Source organism: Corythoichthys intestinalis, chromosome 10, assembly GCF_030265065.1.
Source record: "Corythoichthys intestinalis isolate RoL2023-P3 chromosome 10, ASM3026506v1, whole genome shotgun sequence".
NCBI lineage: Eukaryota > Metazoa > Chordata > Actinopteri > Syngnathiformes > Syngnathidae > Corythoichthys > Corythoichthys intestinalis.
In genome coordinates, this window is record NC_080404.1 from 41,709,160 (window position 1) to 41,734,649 (window position 25,490).

General features: G+C 39.7%; 1 protein-coding gene across 5 annotated transcripts in view; it reads left to right on the forward strand.

Annotated features, from left to right (window-relative positions):
- Positions 1 to 3,296, forward strand: part of dntt (deoxynucleotidyltransferase, terminal) — a 122,489-nt gene extending 119,193 nt beyond the window's left edge. For 2 of the 5 annotated variants that reach the window (XM_057847871.1, XM_057847873.1), the window contains one exon: positions 3,032 to 3,296. In XM_057847871.1, the coding sequence (XP_057703854.1) occupies positions 3,032 to 3,118 (87 nt within the window). In that variant the 3' untranslated portion in view covers positions 3,119 to 3,296. Of the gene's footprint in view, positions 1 to 2,579; positions 2,914 to 3,031 lie in introns of those variants that run through there. The other 3 variants (XR_009064581.1, XR_009064580.1, XM_057847872.1) reach the window with 3 other exon arrangements.
- Positions 3,297 to 25,490: the final 22,194 nt, after the last annotated feature.

The following is a 25,490-nucleotide window of genomic DNA, read 5'->3' on the forward strand; positions in this document are numbered from 1 at the left end:
GAATTCAGCCAAATGGAGGAGGAAGCGTTTTTCAGCGATTCTGGTTCAAGTTAGGACCTTTCAAGTGATATTGTCGATCCAAAGGAAGCCTGTGGCATATAGCCATGTTTCCACAGTTAAATCTTCCCTTATCAGTGTCCACATGATGGCGCTACAAACGCAGAATTTGCACACCTTCACTTTGGACGAAGTTTTTAAGAACCCTCGTTTAAATGTGCGTTTGGATGATCGGTCAAACCGTATAAAAAGTTATTTTTGCCAAATACCCTGCTACATGTAGACAAGTTTTGATACCTTTTGTTTGATTCCCTTGGCTTTTGTTTGTACTTGGTTTTGCTGACTTCGATGAAAGCATTTTTTAAGTTTATCACCACCCTGCCTCCCCGTATTCCCTGCGTTTGGGTCCACCTCGCCCTCTTGACAAAATAGCATAATATTTCTTCAAGCATTACATTCAAAAAGAAGAGTGTGATCAATAATAACTCTTTGGCTGCCATTGACGGTGCTAGACAATCTAATCCATTTCAATTGGGAGACTGCAGCGAATGAACTAACTGGGAAGGGCATTGCCGAGCCCGGACCGTTTCCCGTTTCTGTGCCTTCTTAAAATATTAACTGGCGTTCACCCCCGCTTCCCAATGTTAAAGCAACACTCGAAACTAACAGAAAATAGCGCTTGCGTGACGTCAAACATGTCCGAGTGCAACAAGGGAAAGCGGACTGCACATACAGTGGGGCAAATAAGTATTTAGTCAACCACCAATTGTGCTAGTTCTCCTACTTGAAAAGATTAGAGAGGCCTATAATAGTCAACATGGGTCACCTACAAACAAGCTAGATTTTTGGCTGTGAAAAAGGTCTAAATTCTTCTAATGAAGTCCAACGAGGTCTAACAAGGCTCCACTCATTACCTGTATTAATGGCACCTGTTTTAACTCATTATCGGTATAAAAGAAACCTGTCCACAATCTCAGTCAGTCACACTCCAAACTCCACTATGGCCAAGACCAAAGAGCTGTCGAAGGACACCAGAGACAAAATTGTAGACCTTCACCAGGCTGGGAAGACTGAATCTGCAATAGGTAAAACGCTTGGTGTAAAGAAATCACCTGAGGGAGCAGTTATTAGAAAATGGAAGAAATACAAGACCACTGATAATCTCCCTCGATCTGGGGCTCCATGCAAGATCTAACCCCGTGGCGTCAAAATGATAATAAGAACGGTGAGCAAAAATCCCGGAACCACACGGGGGGACCTAGTGAATGACCTACAGAAAGCTGGGACCACAGTAACAAAGGCTACTATCAGTAACACAATGCGCCGCCAGGGACTCAAATCCTGCACTGCCAGACGTGTCCCCCTGCTGAAGCAAGTACACGTCCAGGCCCGTCTGCGGTTCGCCAGAGAGCATATGGATGATCCAGAAGAGGACTGGGAGAATGTGTTATGGTCAGATGAAGCCAAAATAGAACTTTTTGGTAGAAACACAGGTTCTCGTGTTTGGAGGAGAAAGAATACTGAATTGCATCCGAAGAACACCATACCCACTGTGAAGCATTGGGGTGGAAACATCATGCTTTGGGGCTGTTTTTCTGCAAAGCGACCAGGACTGCTGATTTGTGTAAAGGAAAGAATGAATGGGGCCATGTATCGAGAGATTTTGAGTGAAAATCTCCTTCCATCAGCAAGGGCATTGAAGATGAGACGTGGCTGGGTCTTTCAGCATGACAATGATCCCAAACACACAGCCAGGGCAACAAAGGAGTGGCTTCGTAAGAAGCATTTCAAGGTCCTGGAGTGGCCTAGCCAGTCTCCAGATCTCAACCCCATAGAAAATCTGTGGAGGGAGTTGAAAGTCCGTGTTGCCCAACGACAGCCCAAAACATCACTGCTCTAGAGGAGATCTGCATGGAGGAATGGGCCAAAATACCAGCAACAGTGTGTGAAAAGCTTGTGAAGAGTTACAGAAAACGTTTGGCCTCAGTTATTGCCAACAAAGGGTACATAACAAAGTATTGAGATGAACTTTTGGTATTGACCAAATATTTTCCACCATGATTTGCAAATAAATTCTTTAAAAATCAAACAATGTGATTTATTTTTTTGATTTTTTAAAATTTTTTTATTATTACATTCTGTCTCTCATGGTTGAGGTTTACCCATGTTGACAATTACAGGCCTCGCTAATATTTTCAAGTGGGAGAACTTTCACAATTAGTGGTTGACTAAATACTTATTTGCCCCACTGTATACTGTAGTATAATGAAATATTAGCTACGTATCGTAATTACTGTAGAGACCAACCATTTAGATTAATTAGACCTAATAAATGACATAATTGAATGAAAAATAATATACTGTACTTACCAATAATGCTGAGAGTTGTAACCCGGGCACTACCTGTACTACTACTATTCTCAAACATATCTTCGTATCTTTTGCATTATCTGTAACAAGTGAGTGTGTAGGACTTGCATTTCTCTTTAGGCTGACAACCAGTTACTGTATGCGTGCCTTCAGCTGACAGCTTTGCTTCTCGTTCTTTTGGCTTTTCCTACCATCCTTTTGCAACATGTCAGGTCCAGTTTAACACTTGAAGGCAGGATGTGTCAAAATCACAGCTCATTTCTCTCCAGGCAGTACAGCTCCCAAGGTGAGTCAGAGCTCGTCAGCCTTCTTATGGAGACATAACCCCCCCATCACATGGCATTGGTAAACAGCCAACTGTTAATAACCAAGTCATGTTTTGTTAGGGAAAATGCTCATCTTTTCCACGGTAGCACAAGTACATACAACTGTTGTGAGAAGGAAACTGACGCAAGGTGGGAAAGAGCTAAATGGTCTACAAATCGCATTTAACATATGAACATGTTTGACTCAACAGACACAACACGGGAACGGAAACTAAAATAGGTGAATAATGGAATAAATGTTAATTGTTTTTTGTGTTGTCGTATAAGTGCCCGCTTTTCTGAATCTGTTGCATTTGTGCACATTTCAATGACTTTGTCATTGTTTGTCTCCTTGCTAGAAAGAGTTCCTGACAGCGAGGAGCGAGGAGGACATATTTGCTCATCTGGGTCTTGAGTACATTGAGCCTCTGCAAAGAAATGCGTAGGCATCCACTCTTCATTGAATCCTTGACACGACATTGGCGTTGCTCCCATCTGCTTTCAAATATCTCCGTCTTTGATTCCTTTTTTTTTTTTTTGGTTTTCATGCAGTTGTGAAATGATTATTCTATTTGTTGTTTTTTATTTTAAATGCCTATTCATAATTCATAATGTTGTTCATTCTTTTACCAGGAAGTAAATAAATAAACACTTTCCTTCATCTACAGTTTGCTTGTCTGTATGTGTCGTAATGACACTTGCAATACAAAGGCAATTGAATTCCTTCGTGGGCGACTAAAAGAAGCTCAGAGGGAGGGAGGAGGCAGAAAGAGAACACGAAGTTGGAGGGGGGACAGGAAACAATGACAAAGAAGGGTGGAAGCTCGTTGAGAAAAATGTTGCAATCACTCTCTCGGCAGGAAAATGCTCAGCGTGAAGCAGAAGAAGGTCTTGTGGGAATTGAGTGGCGGGTAATGAGCTTCAGATAAAGAGCCTTCTGTGTCACCGTTTAGCCTCCATTTTTGTCTGCGTCCACTGCAGATCATTTAGATGGCATTCGATAATCGAAAAATGTACCTCAGCCAATAAAACCTCTCAATCACATGTTAAAATTTGTGTCAGATAATTCACTGCATAGCTATTTAAAATAGATTTTAAAAATAACATGAGCCATGTGTCATACATCCTCAAATGTCCACAAAGGTACTAGAATGTCCAAAAGATTAGATGGTGGCTTCAGATTTGGATTTTTTTATAATCACTAATTTTGTCAGATCTGCAATGTAAGTCAAAACTGGGCAGCACAATTTTTAAAGTAAAAGCGCAGTCTCTTTGAAACTGAGCATCATATGAATAACGATTGGTCAAAAAACGGTTAAGAAGTTAAGTGAGGTGGGAAGCAAACTAATCCAGATTTTAGCAATCATAGCTGCCAATCACAATATAATACAAATGGGTCATAATCAGTGTTGTCACAGATTACTTGAAAAAGCAATTTAATTACTGATGAATGATTACGCCCAAAAAAAGTCATCTCGGTATCGGTTACTTTTTACCAATTTTTCTCCCTTTGCTGCCTCAACAGAGGAATGACACCAGATAAATGTCATCACATGTACAATGCTGGCCAAAAATATTGGCACCCCTGCAATTGTGTCAGATAATGCTAAATTTCTCCCAGAAAATGATTGCAATTACAAATGCTTTGGTCATGATGTCTTCATTTATTTTCCTTGCAATGAAAAAACACAAAAGACAATGAAAAACAAGTTTAAATCATTATCATTTTACACAAAACTCCAAAAATGGGCCGGAAAACAGTATAGACCCTACTCACCGACGTCACAGAATGACGTGTCGCTGTATCCGGCCGCCATATTGTCCGTCTCTGTTTAGCCCTATTCTCAATGGTTTCAATTAGTCGTTCAGTTTATAGAGCAATTCATGGAAGCCCCAGTGCTTTCAGACGCTGTAAACTCATTGGATGCGTTGCATAAAAGGCGTTATGTGGAAAAGCTTCAGTCTATCCATTCGCCAGATCCATATTTGATGCCTAAATCGATATTTTTCGACCCGCTGTCTTCGCCCTCTCTGCCTGACATCTGCTACCCTGATATCTACAACTATCTTGTCCACAGAAACTCGGCCTATTCTCACGAAACTTTGAAAAACATTAAGAGCAGCACTCTAAGCAACATTACCCTGTGTGATTTCTAAAAAAAACGTTGACTGCGATGGCCGACGCTTCAAGGATAGGTGGATATTGGACTATTTCTTCAATAAAACACGCAACAACTGTCTCTGCCTCATTTGCAAAGAGACAGTCGCTGTTTTCAAAGAGTTCGATGTGACACGATAATAACAAGACACGCTGATATGTACGACATTACAGGGAAGATACGCAGCGAGAAATTATAGCAACTTGAAGCTACAGCAGCAGTATTTCGCAAGAGCCCGAGTGTCGAAAGAGAACGCCACAAAGACGAGACTGTTGAAATTATGAATAAAAAAAAATAATAAAGCAAATGTGACACACAGAAGGGCTTGCTAACATTTGTTTAAATATATTGTTCTATGTAAATCAGCCAAAGTAGCCCCCCCGCATTTTTACCACACCAAATCTGGCCCCCTTTGCAAAAGGTTTGGACACACCTGTTTAACTGATGATCCGTAGACGAGGCCAGCTTTTTTCACTTGGTACCTGCTAAATATTATTCAAAATGTAATGATGGTGGAAGAAATAGGCATCTTGAATATGAAACTGTATGTTGTCGGCGATTAGCCTCGCAATGATCTTAATTGTGGTTGTCAGCCCAAAACCCTCTAAATATATATTAAATGCATCTTACCAGATATAAAATGACTACTACATAATCCGTGGTAATCGTTTGGGGCCCAGTTTTCTCGTCGAATTGCAGCAGTCCATCTCGCTCTCCTCTCCGGGTCTCTCGGAATACGGTGTAACTTCAAGTCTCTCCGTCTATCTTCTCTGTTATTGCAACCAACCGCCACACACGCCTTCACCATTTTGATTATTAATGTTAACGAGCAGAAAAACACGCCATAATAGGAGGAATTTACGTTGCGGTAATGCGTCAAAACAACGAGTAGACTGACAATATGGCGCGGGGGCGTGGTTGTGACGTCATGTGAGTAGGGTCTATAGGCACACTCAGCCTAATAGTTGGTAGCACGAGGCGAGCTGGTCACTCTCACAGGCCTCGCCACAACATGCTTTTCTGATGACAAATTACAACTGGCTTGAACAAATAATAATGAACAATAATTGTACCTGCATAACACATGCATACGATGCGAGCTGGTCACTCTCACAGGCCTCGCCACAACATGCTAAAGAATAATTGAGAATGATTAGCTCTTTGGCGCTAAGCTAATAGCAACTTAGCAATGCTATCCAACTCACCTTTGCTGATGACAAAGTACAACTGGCGCCATCTGCGGCGCGCCCAGCTATTTATAGTCACCACATTAGCTGGGGGCGCTATTGTGCCTTCTAATGTGAACAAGTGGAATCACACATTCGCTTTGGATGAGTCAACAGATGTAAGCAACTTATCCCAGTTCAGCGTGATTGCAAGGTTTTGAATACGAAAGGGACAACAATAGGGGAGGATTTATTCAAGTCCTTCACTAAGTTCGCTAAAGGAAAAAAAAAGGTAGTCTTGTTTCGTAAACATGGAAAGAAATGCATCCTAGGTTTCTCAACGGCTGCATCAAGCTTAAAGAGCATACAACAGGAGAAAAAAGTCTTAAATGGCATTATTATGTGAATTAGAATCATATTTTGAGACGATTCGACTATATACAACAATTTAGCAAAGCGCAGATGACGAGAAATTTGTCTTTTAATCTGCCGGTTAGCCACGCGTACCATTATAGGGCTTCAGCGTCCCCAACAGGTGGATGACGTCAACGGTAGACTGGGCTCATCGGTTTTACTATTCAGCCCATTGAGAGGGAATTATTCAGAACGAGGAAAACGCGACGAAGAGAGCCGCAAAATGTCATTGTTTCAGTCTCTCTTCTCCAGTATTTTACAGGATATTATTTTTATCCAAGTATTTTCCCCAATAGCTATATAAATGGCTTGAGAAGGACCAGTCAGCCCGTCGAGGGGGAACTATTCACAACGAGGAAAACGCAATGAAGAGAGCTGCAAAATGTCATTGTTTCTGTCTCTTCAATATTTTTACAGGATATTCTTTTTATCCAAGTATTTTCCCCAATTTCTAAATAAATGGCATGGTCATGACAAATAACAGTCTTGTGCTAAATGGAATATGAAATAATAAAAATGCATTTATTCAGGACAACATGGCAAAATTACTCCATAATAGTCAAAACTGTCGACTTCACCTTTACTGTCGCACCTCCCGAACGATATTTTATGACACCTAAATCGGACATATGTCATTTCCCTTTCCCGGCTTCGGAGAATGTAAACAGACCAAAAGGCGTGACAGCTAGCCGACATGCTAACCCGAACCGAGTGATGTTTCAAAGTCTTCAAAGCGGAAAATCACACATAACTAGCCTGGATTATTTGACATGACCACTGGGTTGTTGATTGTCTTCGCGGATCGGCAAACCGCCCGGCGGAGAGCAATTTACAGTTCGTTCCCCAGAGGAGGGTGGCTGCAATTGTTGTGCAGCTAACGTGCTGCTAATGTGCATGGGGAGAGCTTACATGCCTATCAATGATCAAATGTAAGTAATCCTTTATTTAAAGAAATTTTGTAGTGTTTACTTTGTATAATAGCTGTATTAATATTTGACATAATACTAAACAAGATGTTTACTCACTTCCTCGTAAGTCCAATGGTCCCACAGTAGTCGGGCTTGTTTTGGCCAATATCCACGGTGAATGGGAACCTTTTGAAACTCCAAAAAGGAGCATACGCCTCTCCCTCATACAGAAGGATTTTTCTGCAGCCGTTTGGCTGGCGTGATGCGAAAAATAAACATATTAATCCGCAAAATCAGCTGAATCCTTCGTCCTCATACACAACAGTACGCTGTATAGTGAAGAGGACGCCTTCTCCCATACACGTCACAGCGCCCTCCTCCTCAATGCATGACCGAAGCCAGAAGTCACTCATTTTCATGGCGTGGGATTCAAAAAACTAAATAAATATAGCGATCGCTTCCACACACATCCAAGCGGTCCATATCATTCAGGAGCATAAAATACCGGGTGTATTATGAAATAAACATGCTTTTTCGTGTCACATGCACTTTAACCCCATCAAGTATCAACCAGACTACAAAGCCATCAGCAAAACCAAGCAGCACCAGAAGTCGCATTAATGGTAAGAAATACTCATCATTGATCAGCAACAGCATAACAATGTTATTGAAAAGAATTCAGAGACTTATATTGTACTTTAAACGTGTTAAAAATTACATAACACATTACTTGTATTTTTAGTTTCAAACATATTGTATGGCTCTCACAGAATTACATTTACAAATACGTGATGTTCATGGCTCCCTCAGCCAAAAAGGTTCACGACCCCTGTTCTAAATGCTGTCTGTGAGTGCGTTCGCAAGTAAGTACCGTAATATGTGGATTGATTGAAAGAATACGTTCTTCATATGTATAGCCTATATAAGAGCGCCTGCAGTTATATTTGTAACTTTCTGTATGTCTGTGTAATTAGCCTGATTAGCAAAGCACAGACGAAATAAGTGCAGTGCTACTTATTGTTTTTCTGTTTATTTGTATTTATAGAAACCACATAGACACACATATAAAGCAAGTTTGGCAATGTAAAGGCGTGCGTTACTATGCGTTACTACGTTGGTTGGATGACACGAGAAATGGAGAAACACGGAGAGCGCATAGCGGGAGAGGGGAAAGGGGTTGTGACGCCGTTGCAAATGCGATGCTTGGTGGCTCGGCACGCAGCATAGCATTCGCGTTCTTGCTAGCATTAGCATTTAGCGTGGCTAGCGTCATGTCGAAGGCTCAGGAAACTTTTTACATACAGTCCCTGGCGTTCAGGTGAGTACAATTAATTGAAAATAATGTACTATTTTCCTGCTGAGTGTGCATTATCACCACCAAGTTTGCGTTGTCTTTTTAGACGCTTTTTTTTTTTTTTTTAATTACCAAATGTAGTCACTTGCCCTGAACTTGTTTTGAATGACGTATCCATAAACTGTGTGTGTTTTTTTTTTTCCTTTAATAGACAAGAGATTCAAACCTCACCTGCATATTGAAAAATATATATACAGTATACAGTATATTAGGGGTGTGATGGCACACACAAGTCATGCTTCAGTACAACAGGAAGAAATCTTTTTTTCACAGCATTTGAAAGTTAAAGTTTGTATACCATTACACTCTAATATAGGTGAAATTTAAAAAATTGTAAAAAGGGTGACCTAGGTTTTTTTGGAATGAAAAAGACAGTTCAATTCAATCACTTACAATAGATATATTTGATGTGAAAGACGTTATAGAATGGATCATGTCATAACTAGGGCTGTCAAACGATTACAATTTTTAATCGAGTTAATTACAGCTTAAAAATTAATTAATCGTAATTAATCGCAATTCAAACCATCAATAAAACATGCCAAATTGTTCTGTAAATTATTGTTGGAATGGAAAGATAAGACACAAAATGGATTTATACATTCAACATACGGTACATAAGTAGGCCTACTGTATTTGTTTATTATAACAATAAATCAACAAGATGGCATTAATATTAACATTCTTTTAAAGCGATCCATGGATAGAAAGACTTGTAGTTCTTAAAAGATAAATGTTAGTACAAGTTATAGAAATTTTATATTAAAACCCCTCTTAGTGTTTTCGTTTTAATAAAATTTGTAAAAATTTCAATCAAAAAGTAAACTGGTAGCCCGCCATTGTTGATGTCAATAATTACACAATGCTCATGGGTGGTGCAGCCCATAAAAGCAGTCGCACCCAAGCGCCAGCAGGGGGCGATAAAACTTTTATAAAACATTTTAATCTGTTTGAGCAGGGCATGTGCGTTAATTGCGTCAAATATTTTAACTTGATTCATTTTAAAAATTAATTACCGCCCGTTAACACGATAATTTTGACAGCCCTAGTAATAACGTGTAGAACATGAAAAGTGACTTCAGTTACTTTGCCGAGTAATTACAAAAAAGAGTAATTACTCATACGTTGAGGTAACTGAGTTACTAACTCAATGAGTTTTTAGGAGAAGTAATTTGTAACTGTAATTAATTTTTTAAAGTAAGATGAACGACACTGGGTACAATGACATATAATACATGTTTTTGGATAATTATTTTGAGATTTTGGCAGTATTTAGAGGTACTTAAAGGGTTAATTCCGACTTACGTGGAAATTCAGGGTTACGTCGCCAGCATAGGAACTTGTTCATAACCTGTACAATCAATTTTCCCTTGATGTATTTGTCTATTCTGAATGTTAGTTTGCGCTATAATTATTTCAGAAAGTTCATACCTTTTTTCCCTTCTGGTAAAGCCACATATCATTTGTTTATTCCTGACTTATGATCAACCGCGTGTCCATTTTCCTTGCAAATTATTGCCTTGGCTTTTCAAAGTCTGGCACCCACAACCTTTCCATCTATTTTGATGTCTGAGGTCTGACTAAGATGACTGGTGTGACAACATGATGAATTGCATGCAGCCATTTGCATAGAAATAATTTGCTGATTTGCCTACCCCCCCTCCAAAAAAAAGTCCGGTATTCAATTTTTAGTGTTCACTCAGATTGTTCTAGCAAAATCCCCCTTTTTTTTGCATTCATAATGGCAAAGGAGGTCTGTATTTGCAATGTTAATGCACTGGCCACTCTGTCTTTACCTTGCAATAGCTCGCTCTTCCGTCTGACCTTTTCATAAGCATGCACACATTGTTTTGTTGCAGTGTAAAATGACATATGAATCTCCTGCACCTCTATTTATCACTGCAGATGTTACATGATTGACTAAGAGAGAGAGAATGATATGTTGACAGTTTGCATTGATGGAAAGTGCCCAAAGATTAATGGGCTGCTCTTTGAGAAGGACACACGTACTCCGGGGAATTTTCATCAAATGGCATTCGTCTCTAAAACAAACCTGATCATTTCATAAGAAGTTGTTTACAAGTTTCAAAGAGGTCAACTGCAATATGAGTTCACATTAGGAACAGACAATACCAAAAATAATTAATAGTGAGGCATTCTTGCTTTCGCTGCTCTTATTAAATTCAATTGAAATAAAATATCATATACCCAAACTGAACTCTAACACTTTAGAGACAGAAGAATATCAAATCATCACAAAAAGAACCCTAATCAATTCTGAGTGAAACTCCTCAAACTAAGTTTCTTTGTTTTCGACAAGAAGACAGTGATTTATAGGCTGCCACGGTTGGGGCATTAGTGCATATGTTGAGGCCACTCAAAGGCAACAGGGAAGGCGACAGAATAAGGACATGACGCATCCTTGCCTCTCAAGGCCCGTCACAAAGTCAGTTCAACCAGAGTGAAGCAAAAGCAATGTGCAATGCACTGTGACCAGTTCGGGGACAGCACAACATACTGATTGCAAGACAGCTACGAAAAGATGCCCAAAGCTATTACTTCTGTTGAAATACATACAGTATTTGAGAGATGTAAGCAACAGCTTAGATAAAGATCGTGCTTAAATAATGAAATACCTCTTTTGATTTACCGTATTGGCCCCAATATAAGACAGTGTTTTTTGCATTGAAATAAGACTGAAAAAGTGGGGGTCATCTTATTATTATTATTTTATTTTTTTACCTGTCCTATTCAGCTGTTTGACATGGAGAATGGAAGTCTAAGTGCCCGGATAGTCTGAACAGTTTTAATGTTTCACATTGAGAGTCTGACATACTCCCTTTGTGATCATTCAACATACCTCATTTATTATGACAAAACAGCGAACAGAAAGGGGTTATGGGGGAACAGAAGAAAAGAAACACAAGAGAAGAAACACAACAAGAAGAAATACATTGAACGCCTAACTACACTAACTACCAATATGTTGATGCTATCGGCAGCTAAATGTATTTCCGGTTGACACCATGTGGGGGGCCTGTTGACCAGGGAAAGAGGGGGAAGAAGGTGGGGGAGTCTAGAAGCTAAGTGATAGAAATGGGTAGAGTGTACACAAATCATCTCTGTGATCTAAAACCCAGTAATAGTGTGAATCCCTTGTGAGTGTAAGCCCGTTGGCGACCGACCCTACGCCGCCCCATCGCCAATCTCGGCACCGGGACCCCCCGCCCGAGCGCGCCCAATAACATTCAGCAGCACGCGAGCCCCGCCTAGCACGCAGCAGCCACGCAGACGAGCGGAGACACCACGCGGGCGCCGACACAGGGCCACGGCCCCCACCCAGTCAGCCCGGGGGGGGGCAGCGCAGCCCATCCCTCCTCCCGCAGCCCAGCAAAGGAGCCCTCGTTCCACCCCCCCACCCCCCGGAATCCAGGGTGGTCCCCCGGGCCACCCGTGCGCCCATCTACCGTCACTTGGGGATGGCAAGAGGGGACGCACCACCAACCCCATGCCGTCCCCAACCCCGTCCGCCCACCCGGGCCACAAGCCACCGCCGCAGCCTCCCAGCCGACACGGCCAGCCGATACTCCGCCGTCCAGCCAGCGATCCACAGCGGAGCACAGGGCGGATACCCAGTTAGAGAAGTGAGGGGACAGCGCAGGCGGGAGAATGCCGAGGAGCCGCTGTGGGGCGACGCGAGCCCCGACCTCCCCCCATTCCCGTGGCCGGCAGCCCAGGCAGAGAGGAGGCCACGCCTCGGGAACCATGCCATAGAAAGACGTGTGGGACCCACCTACCACCCTATTACTGTGGCTTCCAGGTTCCCGGCGTGGGGGTTATCTTATATTCACGGTCTAGACATTATACCCATTCACGACGCTAGATGGCACCAGATATCATTGAAGCGATGTATCTGTCATGACAAATCTCAGCTACTCTCAAGTTTAACCAGTTTGCATTATTTTATTGCAATGTTTTTCCTTATTCAGATTTGTTTCAGACTACAATTATAGCTAGATTTCACTTTGATGATGAATGCGGTTATTGCAATTTTGTTGTTTTATCACAATAGATTAGTTTATTTACATTTCAAAAACCAGAAGCCATTCATTTACGAATGTGATTGCACTTTAGTTTACATATTTCAATTTTCAGATATTAAGATTTGAATGAGGCAAAATAACATGCTTTTTCTCTCAAATATATTGTTATAATCATTTGTTTCAGATGTACTGTAATATTTTCTGTATAATACTTTGGTGTTCAAAAAGTTTTTTTTCAAACTTGAGTCTTGAAAAAGAGGGGGTCGTCTTACAATCAGGGCCGTCTTATATTCGGGCCTATACGGTAATTAACTCATTGGCTGCCATTGGTTAGGGATAGGGGTAACATTCCTACATTCACCCCCTCCCAGTCAAAATGGATTGAATGTCTAGCATTGCAAATGACAATAAAATATGAGCATTCACCGCCAGTTTAAATGAATTGAATGTCTATTGTTGTCAAAGGCAGACCATGAGTTATTGTAAGCAACTATATGAACAAATTCATTCATGACCAGGCGTCATGGCTTAGGTGGTAAAGTCTTTCTTTTAAAGCAAGGCCGTGTGAATGAATGTGTCAGGAAATGTCTATGCACAGTGAATGACAGGAAGCAGGGCAGGGTATGCGGACTGGAACGAGACTGAATGAGGATGGACTGCCAGCAGCTGTGTGGACATTCAAGCAGGCACGAGAAGGAGTAATAGCAGACAGTCATTACAATCATGAGGTAGTTGTTATACGGGCAATAATTTTGAAAGTGTTGCTATCATACTGACATTTTATGGTAAGTTTATGTGGGCACTTGTTGAAAAAGTACAGTATTAACTAGGCGTCAGATATTTATAAACATCTACACTGCTGGCCAGAAGTATTGGCACCCCTGCAATTCTGTCAGATAATGTTCAATTTCTCCCAGAAAATGATTGCAATTACAAATGCTTTGGTAGTAATATCTTGATTTATTTTGCTTGCATTGAAAAAACACTACTGAGAATGGGAGGGATTTAGACAGAACTCCAAAAATGGGCCAGACAACTCAGATTTTATGTTTATTGTGCAATAATCTAATTTTAACATGTATTTGTTTGTTGGATTAGGGCATTTACATGGGAAACGCTTCTCTATTTACAGAATTTTCAAGTTAAGCAACTACATCCAGAACCAATTAATTTCATTATTTCAAGTAGCGGTACCACTGTAGCGGTACCACTGTATTTAAATTCAGGTGCCCGATATCCAGTGATAACGGGAGTCCAGTTGCTTCTGTGTCGAGTGCTCTCTCTCCCTCATGTTGTGTTATGGTAAATTTCTGCCCCTGGTTTATGAGTCGTCGCACGATAAATTCAACGAGTCTCAACTGGTTTTCCATTCATTCATACGCCCTCTTTCAGATTTCCTTACCTTTGATCATGTCATCAGTTTCAACAAAGCAGTGGCAAACAGTTACAAAAATGATTTTTATTGCACAATTTCAGTAGTTATGGATCCGTGTGAGTCTTGATAATTGATTTTCTAATGCGCTTTGACAAGATTCAATCAGTTATTATTAGGGTTGTTCCGATCATGTTTTTTGCTCCCGATCCGATCCCGATCGTTTTAGTCTGAGTATCTGCCGATCCCGATATTTCCCGATCCGATTGCTTTTTTTTTTGCTCCCGATTCAATTCCAATCATTCCCGATAATTTTTCCCGATCATATACATTTTGGAAATGCATTAAGAAAAAAATGAATAAAACTCGGACGAATATATACATTCAACGTACAGTAACTGTATTTGTTTATTATGACAATAAATCCTCAAAATGGCATTTACATTATTAACATTCTTTGAGAGATCCACGGATAGAAAGACTTGTAATTCTTAAAGGATAAATGTGACTTTGTATATTGTGACTAAATATTGCCATCTAGTGTATTTGTTGAGCTTTCAGTAAATGATACTTTAGCCATGCCCAAATGCATGATGGGAAGTGCAACCATGACTGTGCGTAGTGCTACCAATTGATATATCTTCTCTACATTGGGAAGTAACATAGGGTGTTACGAAAAAGATCAATTACTACCTTGCTTCCCCACATTGCATCCCACGATATTTCTAATCGTAGGGAGAGGGATTGTAAGGCTTTAGCCAATTAAGAAAAGGCTCCAAAGGCTGCCAAAATTCACTCTACTCATTTTACGCTGCCTCTTAGCTCTCTATATAGGTAAAACGGCGCCATTACAGATTGAGCGCGACAATGCGTGAGTGGGTCGTGCAGCGCATGCATTAATTGCATTAAATATTTTAACGTGATACATTTTTAAAAAAATAATTACCGCCGTTATCGGGATAAATTTGATAACCCTACCGTAAGCCTAAACTAAAGACTGGATGAGTGTAACATATTACGTCTGTAACGTTAAATACAATTAGAAAACGATTTAATTAAAATATATATATATATTGAAAACAGGCATGTCCGATATTTTTTTGCCGATTCCGATACTTTGAAAATGACGTGATTGGGATCGATCGGGACATCTCTAGTTATTATTATCAATTATTATTAAATCATTATTCAATCAATTAGTGTAGGAAAACCGTGATGGGGGGCTTTACAGGAAATTTTAGGGCAAGAGTTGACGACCAGACAAAAAACTACGAACAAATTTAGGTAGAATAGAGACAAGGTGAGAACACAAAATGGCACTGGACAGTTGAAATCAAAATCTTGCGTTTCATGTGCGCATTCTTTGTCATTCTCCATGATCACTTTGATTTAACAGATGAGGAAATGTTTTCACCGGGGAAATTTCAATGCATCTTTAATTGTCCGTCGAGCACAAAATTAGTTCCTGTCCTAATTTATCTGGCTTAATTTATCAACAACCTCACTTGAGAGCTTGAACTTGCTTTTGTTTCTGCCTCTGTGGTGATTGCAGCAGCAGTCCTTTCTACTGTTGTACATGATTTTGCTTCCCGCTGTTGTAATGGTCTATGTTTCCGAATATAGGCTGTTATCCGTCAATTTGAGAAGACATGCTGACAGAGTACAAACAAACAGAGAAAATCAGAGCTCGAGTCGTCTGCTACACTCTTGATCATGGGCGCTCCCTCTGTCTAATGGGCTTTCTCCCTGCCTGCTACTTTGACCAAGCTGCAGGGTTTGAGTTGCGTTAATATGGTCATGTTTGTGCCAACAATTATGCGCTCTACACCATTGCAAAGGTTGGAATGTCCAAAGTTGTTTTTTATTCCCTTATTTTGAGACGCATACTGTCAGCGACTGTAATCTTTTACATTCCTTGATACAATGTTCAGTTCATGGAATCCTCAAAATCTTCAAATGGCATTGAAAAGCTGTGATCAGCTGCTCTTTCCAGCGCTTGCATGGGGAAAATGCACCAAAGAGCTTGGATTTCGTCTTATTGTATTTGCCTAGTTAGCAGGGCTGAAAGTGGTTGTATAGCATCATCCGTGTCCACCGATATTTAGTATTTATTTATTCAACGGACAGCACGGAGCTCTCCACCATGTGTCATGTAGATATGTGCATGCGCTCAGCTAACCACCCTCGTTTGCCGGGACTCCAGTTGCTGGTGTTCTGAGAAATGGGTATCCCGGTCGAATTGTTATCCAAAGCACTACTGAGCATGTGCACGACAACCACGCCCGTCCAATTTATAGTGCCTTTTGACCACTAAACTCTGTATGCAATTATGTATATGCACGAAAGACTACAATAGAATATTAATGATATTGCGAGATAATAGCGTTAGGACGTTAACATTGTCTGATAAGCAGTAAACACGTGGGTTGCTTGGGTTTTAATATTGTATATTGTTCAAGAGAGAATATTGGCATTATAGCGGGAGTATCTAAATATTTAATATTAATAATATATCCATAATATATCAAAATAGACGTGTCAAAACGTAAAGTAGATTTGTTCAACGTTAAAGTGCCTACGACAGGATAAAAAACGTCTTAAATAGCATTGTTATGTGAATTAGAATCATATTTTGAGACGATTCGACGATATACAACAATTTGGCAAAGCGCAGATGACGAAAATTTAGTCTTTTAATGTGCCGTTTAGCCACGCCTACTAAAGATGTCCGATCACGTCATTTTCAAAGTACTGGAATCGGCAAAAAAAATATCGGACATGCCTTTTTTTAATATATATGCAGTATATATTTTATTTAAATCGTTTTCTAATTGTATTTAACGTTACAGACAAAATGTCTTACACTCATCCAGAGTAGTTTTGGCTTAAAGTAGGGCTATCAAATTTACTGCGTTAACGGCGCTAATTTTTTTTTTTTTTTTTTTTTTCAACGCATGCACTGCACGACCCACTCACGCATTGTCGCGTTCAATCTATATAGACACCGTTTTACCTATAGATAGCGCTAAAAAGCAGCGTATAATGAGTAGAGAGAATTTTGACAGCCTTTGGAGCCATTTTTTATGTGGCTAAAGCCTTACAATACCTCTCTCAGCAATTAAAAATAACGTGGGAGGCAATGTGGGGAAGAACGGTAGTAGTTGATCATTTTCTTCACACCCTATGTTCTTTCCCAACGCAGAGAATTTGTGGCCCTACGCACAGTCATGGTTGCACTTCCCATCATGAATTTGGGCAGAAGTTAAATGGCTGCAGTATCATTTACTGAAAGCTCACCAAATACACGAGATGGCAATATTTAGTCACAATATACAAAGTCACATTTATCCTTTAAGAATTACAAGTCTTTCTATCCGTGGATCCCTCTCACAGAAAGAATGTTAATCATGTAAATGCCATCTTGAGGATTTATTGTCATAATACAGTACATATGTACTGTATGTTGAATGTATATATACGTCCGAGTTTTATTTATTTTTTTCTAAATGCATTGCCAAAATGTATATGATCGGGATAAATTATCGGGAATGATTGGAACTGAATCGGGAGCAAAAAAAAAAAAGCAATCAGATCGGGAAATATCAGGATCGGCAGATACTCAAACTAAAACGATCGGGATCGGATCGGATCGGGAGCAAAAAAACATGATCGGAACAACCCTAACGCCTACCATTATAGGGCTCAAGCATCCCCAACGGGAGGATGACGTCGGCAGGGTCATGGTTTCATCTGATTTAGAATTCAGCCCATTGAGGTAGAATTATTCAGAACGAGGAAAATGCGACGAAGAAAGCCGTAAAATGTCATTGTTTCAGTCTCTCTTCTCCTATATTTTTACAGGATATTCTTTTCATTGAAGTATTTTTCCCCAATTGCAAAACAAATTGTATGGTCATGACAAATAACAGTCTTGTGCTAAATGGAATATGAAATATTAAAAATGGATTTAATCAGTTCGACATGGCAAAATTACTCCATAATGGTCAAAACTGCCCACTACTTGCACCTCCCAAACTATATGTTATGCCACCGGAGTTAGTCTAGCTTTTGTCATTTCCCTTCCCCGGCTTCGGAGAGCGTAAATAAACCAGGAGGTGTGACAGCTAGCCGACATGCTAACACAAACCGAGTGATGTTTCAAAGTCTTTTTTTTGGCTTTCAAAGTGAAAAATCACACAAAACTAGTCAGGATCATGTCACACGGCGGCGGGGTTGTCGATTGTCTTCGCTGATTGGCAACCCGCCCGGCGGCGAGCAAGTTACAGCTCGTCGGACTCGTTCCCCTGTTGCAGGCAGGAGAGCCGTGGAAGCAGCTGGACTAACCGGCCGATGTCGGAGGAGCGCGTAGCTGCTCCATGGTCAACACGAATATGGCGGAAAATAATGCTTTACTACACGGCGAAGACGTAAACAGTGGGAGAGCGGTGTCCAGTTGTTGTGCAGCTAACACGGCAGGATGTGTCTGAGGAGAATTTGTCGTGCAGCTAACATAGCAGGATGTGTCTGAGGAGAACTTTTCTACATGTCCGTCCATGATCAAACGTAAGTAAATAGTCCTTTATTTAAAGAAAGTTTGTAATGTTTACTTTGTAATCACTGTATTTGCGGCCATTTTTAACACAACGTGTCAATTTCTAATGGAGTTGAAAATTTGACAAAACACCGGGCACACCAAGAGGGCAATAGCCCGACTATAGCGCTCTCCCGGCGGGCATGTGAGGAATCGAGGGTGGTGTACGGCCGAGTAGCATTCTCGGTGGACAATCAGCCACAACATGCTAGCCACCTCTGTGTTAAAACGTGTGCTATGATACCATTATTTGACAGAATACAAAATACGATGTTTACTCAACTCCTCGTAAGTCCAATGGTCCCACAGTAGTAGGGTGTTTTGGCCAATATTCATGGTGAATGGGAACCTTTTGAAACCCAAAAAGGCTCACACGCCTCTCCCTGGTGCAGCAACAATTTTCTGCAGCACATTTGGCTGGCGTTATGCGAAAAATAAACAAATTAATCTGCAAAATCAGCTGCATACGTACTCTATCTGCATGCTATAAAGCAATGCTGTATTGTGAGATGCTGACCCGGGTGACGTCACATTCGCATTCGTCCCAAACATGAGACTGTTACTCATTTTCATGGCACGGGATTAAAAAAAAAATGTAATATATAAAACGATCATTTCCACACACATCCAAGCGGTCCATTTCATTCAGGAGCATAAAACACAGCGTGAAATATGAAATAAACATTCTTTTTGGTGTCATACGCACTTTAAGCTAATATAAACATCTGGGATACTACTTCGACAAGGGATACCCATTCGTCAGAACACCGGTTCAGTTGGCTGACATACGTATGCTCAGCATGGATAGTTAACTCTGATTGGTTCAAATAAACGTTTTAATAAAGAGTTGAAGAGACTTTATTTTCTCTGATGGGGAGGTTCATAACATCATGTTGACCCTAGAATAAAAATATTCATTCTCAAATGCTACTGGGAGTATGAAAATGCAGTTCAAGTGTGAACATGTCAAGTTATCAGCTGCATAAGGGTGTATACATTTTTTTGGGGACACCCTGTTCTCTAATTTGTATCATAATTAATACATTAATCATTACATGCAGTTCTCATGGTAAAACAAATATAGATAAAGTGAGATTGAACACAACAAGGTTTTAAACCATTTTTTTTACTGCAATGAGGTCCCGAATTGCATGTCTCAAATGTGACATATTTGGCAGATTTATTAATGTGCATTTTGGACTTATTTTTGTTCATTTACCCATGTTAGGCTACTTATTTCCTGATCATACTGTATAAAAAGTCAATGTTTGTGTTATCTTCAAAATATATTTAATTTCACTGTGCATAATGTAAGTCACCTGTATTTATTTTGTTCATGTGTGTGACTTTAATTTGAATGAAAATCAGTTTCTCATATATGCCTTGTTGCAGTAAATGTACTGCAGTAGCCTAATGCATGTGTAAAACCAGTTTTTTCCTGTGGTTTTAGGAGGTTTGAAAAAAAAAAAAAAAAAGACATCTGGCTCCGTGGCGGCCTTTTTGTCAGGGTGTTCTGGCAAGAAATTCAAGCCACTTTCACCCCTGCTGGTCAGATACTTTTGATTAACCAAGCTCATCTCACTTTCTCACCTGATCTACTTGCTGTTGTCTCACTCTACCATATCTGTTCTCTGATACTAGAAACATTAGTTATCATTAGGGTTGTCAAATAATTAAAATTTTTAATCAAGTTAATTACAGCTTAAAAATTAATTAATTGTAATAATCGCAATTCAAACCGTCTATAAAATAAGCCACATTTTTCTGTAAATTATTGTTGGAATGGAAAGATAACACACAAGACGGATATATACATTCTACATACGGTACATAAGTACTGTATTTGTTTATTATAACAATAAATCAACAAGATGGCATTAACATTATTAACATTCTGTTAAAGCGATCCATGGATAGAAAGACTTGTAGTTCTTAAAAGATAAATGATAGCACAAGTTATAGAAATTTTATATTAACCCTTTAACACCGAACGTGTCGGCAGCGACGCGTTTACGCATATCGTCTTTGAAGCTTCGTCACGCTGTAATTACGTCACCCACATGCCGCTGGTTGGTGAAAGTGCGGAAGTTGATGTCCACACCAGTTTTTATTTGAAGTCAATCGGGCAAGAAAAACGGGAGATAATGTCATTTGAGTTTTATAGTTGCACTCATAAATATGCATTAAAACGCTGCATGGACCATGTATCCATCTCCATATTTCCATCATTTCTTGTCCTTTTTCAAAACCGAAAGCAGCACAAAAGACTACATATCCCAAGAGCCGTTGTGATGTCAAGAAGGACGAACCGAATGTGATCATTTTTAATAAATTTCCGAGCGAGGCGGTAACTATTGAAAGGGAGGCATGCGAAGCAAGCAACGGCCGATGGCTTGACCGAGCGACTTTGAAACGTGCAGAATGAATCTAAAACTACATTTAGCGCAAGCTAATGCATTATTTCGTTAACTCAAGGAAGAAGATGAGCCGTATTTGTCGTTTTCGTGGGATGAGTCGGCGTCTCGGCTAGTAGAAGTGACAGCAGCGCGCAAAGCCGCAAACGGCGAAAGAGTAGGCTGTGTGACGTTGTGTGTGACGCAGCTCCGTGACCTGTTCAAGAAGAAACTTTATTGAGTGCGCAAAAAAAAAAACTTTACTGTGTCGCATGCCTGAAAAATTTGAATTGAACTGAACTACTTGTCAATATTTCTTAAAATACTTTTTTCCAAAGTTATATATTTTTTTTCTTCACTATAATATTTTCAATTTTTATGTAGATGTGTGTTCGAGAAGCTTGATTGCATGTACGTATATACTTTTGATAAGGTGATGGGTACAACACCTAACTTCACAAAGAGATATCCTCCAAACCCTTTTTGTGTTAGATGATATATATAATTTTTTTCTCTCACTATTTTGCACAGTATATAACCTGTTTTGACCATAGTATGTGTAAAGGCCAAAAACGTCTATAACCATACCTGCTGTTTGTGTTGAATTGTCAAACATAAAACTATTCAATCTTATTTTTTTTTACATTGAATGTTTATCCTAACAAGTTGAATAAATATTATCAAGCTTCAAAACGGTTGGTCGAGCATGTTTGGTTGTCAATGGCACATCAACATTACAAATTTTGAAAAACGATTTTGGGATTTTTTTGTCTTTTTGGGTCTAAAATGTGGATTATAATTGGTCAGTGAAGAAAACAACAGTTTAGACATGAAGTTCAATGTGTCCTGAAAAAAGTGACCCAACTTGGCCATTATAAACAATTTTTTCTTTGAAATATAAAGGCAACATCAAATGCATGCAAATTCGGCCAAAATAGGCTTAGGTGTTAAAGGGTTAAAACCCCTCTTAATGTTTTCGTTTTAATAAAATTTGTAAAATTTTCAAACAAAAAATAAACTAGTAGCTCGCCATTGTTGATGTCAATAATTACACAATGCTCATGGTGCTGAAACCCATAAAATCAGTCGCACCCAAGTGCCAGCAGAGGGCGGCAAAACACCAGAAAACACGAGTAACAAATGGACGTCACACTGTGCTGTCATTTTAATCTGTTTGAGCGGGGCATGTGCGTTAAATGCGTCAAATATTTTAACGTGATTAATTTAATTACCGCCAGTTAACGCGACCATTTTGACAGCCCTAGTTATCGTATACAAAATCAGTTTGGGGATTTGATGAGTTGAACTGATGGACCACATGTAAGAAGAGAAGGGATGACCAAAACGCAAGGCACCATGCAAAAACTGAATGGAAAAAACGTATTAAAATGGACAGAGAAAGAATTGTATGAAAGTATTACTCTGAACAGGAACATATTGAAAAGACGTGTGATAAAAAGGCATGGAAAAATGGTAAAAGATGAGAAAAAAAGGTCAGGAGATTTAATTAAAAATATATATCAGTAAATATCACCTGCCAAACTGGCAATATGAAAAAAGCAAAGTGTCATTCAATCTAATGTAATATTTTGCAGTGCAGGTTTTTATAGTGTTTACTACAATAACAAGGTTTCTTCTCTAATGGCCCAAGGAGCTCTCTTTAAATTCTGTGAAAGAAGCAGCCGACAATGCATTGAACTTTATAGCCCTTGTCTTGAGGTCTGCAGACTACACTGAGAAAGCTGGAGGTGATTCACTTTGCTCCATTTTGCTGGCTATCAACAGCTCATGAGCACCGCTAAACCTTTTATCATATTCCGCTGTCTTCAAGAGCAGTTTAGCTTTTTCTCACAGGTTATCATTTGGTGTGCTTATGCTATGTGTGCCTGTGAGAGGGACTAAAAGGGGCTTCAACATCTGTGTGTGTCAAGATTGGGGCATGAGTGGATGGAGACCATGTATCATTGATTTGTTGCTAGAGGCTTTCTATACAAAAGATGGTATTAAAATGATTCATGGTCCTCGAACCTGGCTATGGTGATATTGAGATACTGTATCAGTTTGCCATTTTCTGTCACTGGCTCACTGGGCAAATGCCTTTACCGAGACAAGAGGTTTCTTCCACATGAGCTGAGGTAATCATCTAATAGGGACATTTGTTTTCGTCTCTTACTCCCTTCTTGACACCAAGATACAATCTGTCGACTTGGGGGGTATGTTCTGCCTCTGCAGCAAATAAATAACAGTTGGATGACAGCAAAGCAAGTGTAACTCATACCATTTGGCCCTCCTGGTGACTCAGTCACTGTGACAGTCTAGGGGATGATATGAGTTCACCATCTCAGCTGCATATCAACCACAATATAACCTAGCGAGTGTGTATCAAATATATTTCTAGATTTGGATCAGTTTCACAAAATAGTCTCTATGTTCCCTAAATAAGATTCCTTGCTATAGTTCAAGTGAGTTAGGTGATATGCTTGGACCTTGTCAATAGGGTTGGGCATCGTTTGAAATTGAACGATTCTGGTTCTGATTCCGATTCCACGTTTCGATTCCGGTTCCGAACTATTCTCGATGCCGATTCTTTTAAGAGGCAGGGTAAAAAAAATGCAGGGTAAAATTAAAATTGCATAGTTTATATTTAAGGCTTAACTTCTCAATGTTTTTCTTTAAGTCAGGCGTGTCCAAAGTCCGGCCCGGGGGCCAAATGCGGCCCGTGGACAAATTTCATCCGGCCCCCAGCCTCTGTCCTAAAATTAATAACGTCTGGCCCACACACAGACTTAATAAATTGGTCAGCAGTACTGCTACCAACATATGAAGTAGCTTGCTGCCCCTCATTTACCCACTAAAAGGCAGCAGCACTCTAAGCAACATTACCCCGTGTGACCCTTTACTCCCAATTTTCTAAAATGGCGACAATCAACGGCCGACGCTTCAAGGATAGGTGGAAATTGGACAATTTCTTCTCTAAAATACGCAACAACTGTGTCTGCCTCATTTGCAAAGAGACAGTCGCTGCTTTTAATAGATCAATGTGAGGCGATATTACCAAACAAGACACGCTGACATGTACGACAAGATTACAGGGTAAATACGTAGTGATAAACTGAAGCAACTTGAAGCTAGTTTAATTTCACAGCAGCAGTATTTCGCAAGAGCCCGAGATTCAAAAGAGTACGCCACAAAGGCTAGTTGCGAGATTGTTGAAATTATTAATTTAAAAAAATAATAAAGCAAATGTGACACACAGAATGGCTTGCTAAAATTTGCTTAAATATATTGTTCTACGTAAAGGACGTCAGCCAAGGTCGGCCCCCCACATTTTTAACACACCAAATCTGGCCCCCTTTGCAAAAAGTTTGGACACCCCTTTTCACAGGGTTAATTTTAACTTGTATATAAATATCAGTCTAGTGCTGCAATGATTAATCAATTAACTCGAGTAATTGATTCGGGAAAAAAAGCCTTGAATCAAATTTTGCTGCTTCGAGTATTCGTTTAATCAGAGTGGTATTATAGTAGATTGTTTTGAAAGTGCTTGCATTTAGTTTTATTGATTTGGGTGGATACACCACCCTCTATTGGCAACAGTGAATATGAATTAACTCATTTAACATGGCTGAATTCAGCTGCTGCCCGTTAAGAAGGTGGAAAAGCGCTATATAAGTATAACACCATTTACCATTTACCAACGTAAGGTAAGTTTTTGTTTGAGCTAATATGTTTTTTAAAGCATTCGTAATTTAGTTTCTAGGTGTATTTAGCCGTTTTTTTGTGGAAATATGTGTTTGAACAATTTAAGAGCATTAAAAAAAAAAAAAAAAAAAAAAAAAAAAACGTTAGCATTTTATAGCGTTTAAGCTAGCGGACTTTTGCTATGTAAGTTAGCCAATTCTTTAGTTGTACTTTGATCCTCATTTATTTATTTTTTAATTTTTTATGCCGTTTGTTGCTAAACTCAGGTATTTAAATTCTTTTTAAAATGAAAGTACAATTCTGAATATTTTGAAGAAACACAGGGAATTTTATTTTGTATTCACAATTAATGCTCTTTTGAAAGTGCAATCGTAGCAAGCCTTTGTTTTACATCTCCTAAACTTTATTCTGCAACGCATTAAATGTTCGGATGATCCGATTACTCGATTAGTCGAACTAATTACTTGATCAGTCTGAACTCGAGCAATTTTTTTTCCACTCAGCGGTCAGGGCATTGAAACAAGGAATCGAAATTTTAAAATTCGGACGATTCCGGGAGCATCGGAGTGTTAGAACCGGTTCCCATCGATGCTCGGTGCCCAACCCTACTTGTCAAATATCTCATTCAAGCCACATTAAAGTTGAGCAGTAGGGTGCAAGAGAGGTGTCTGTATGAAAGAAACATCTGTTTTAAAAATGTATTTGTGGTCATTCTT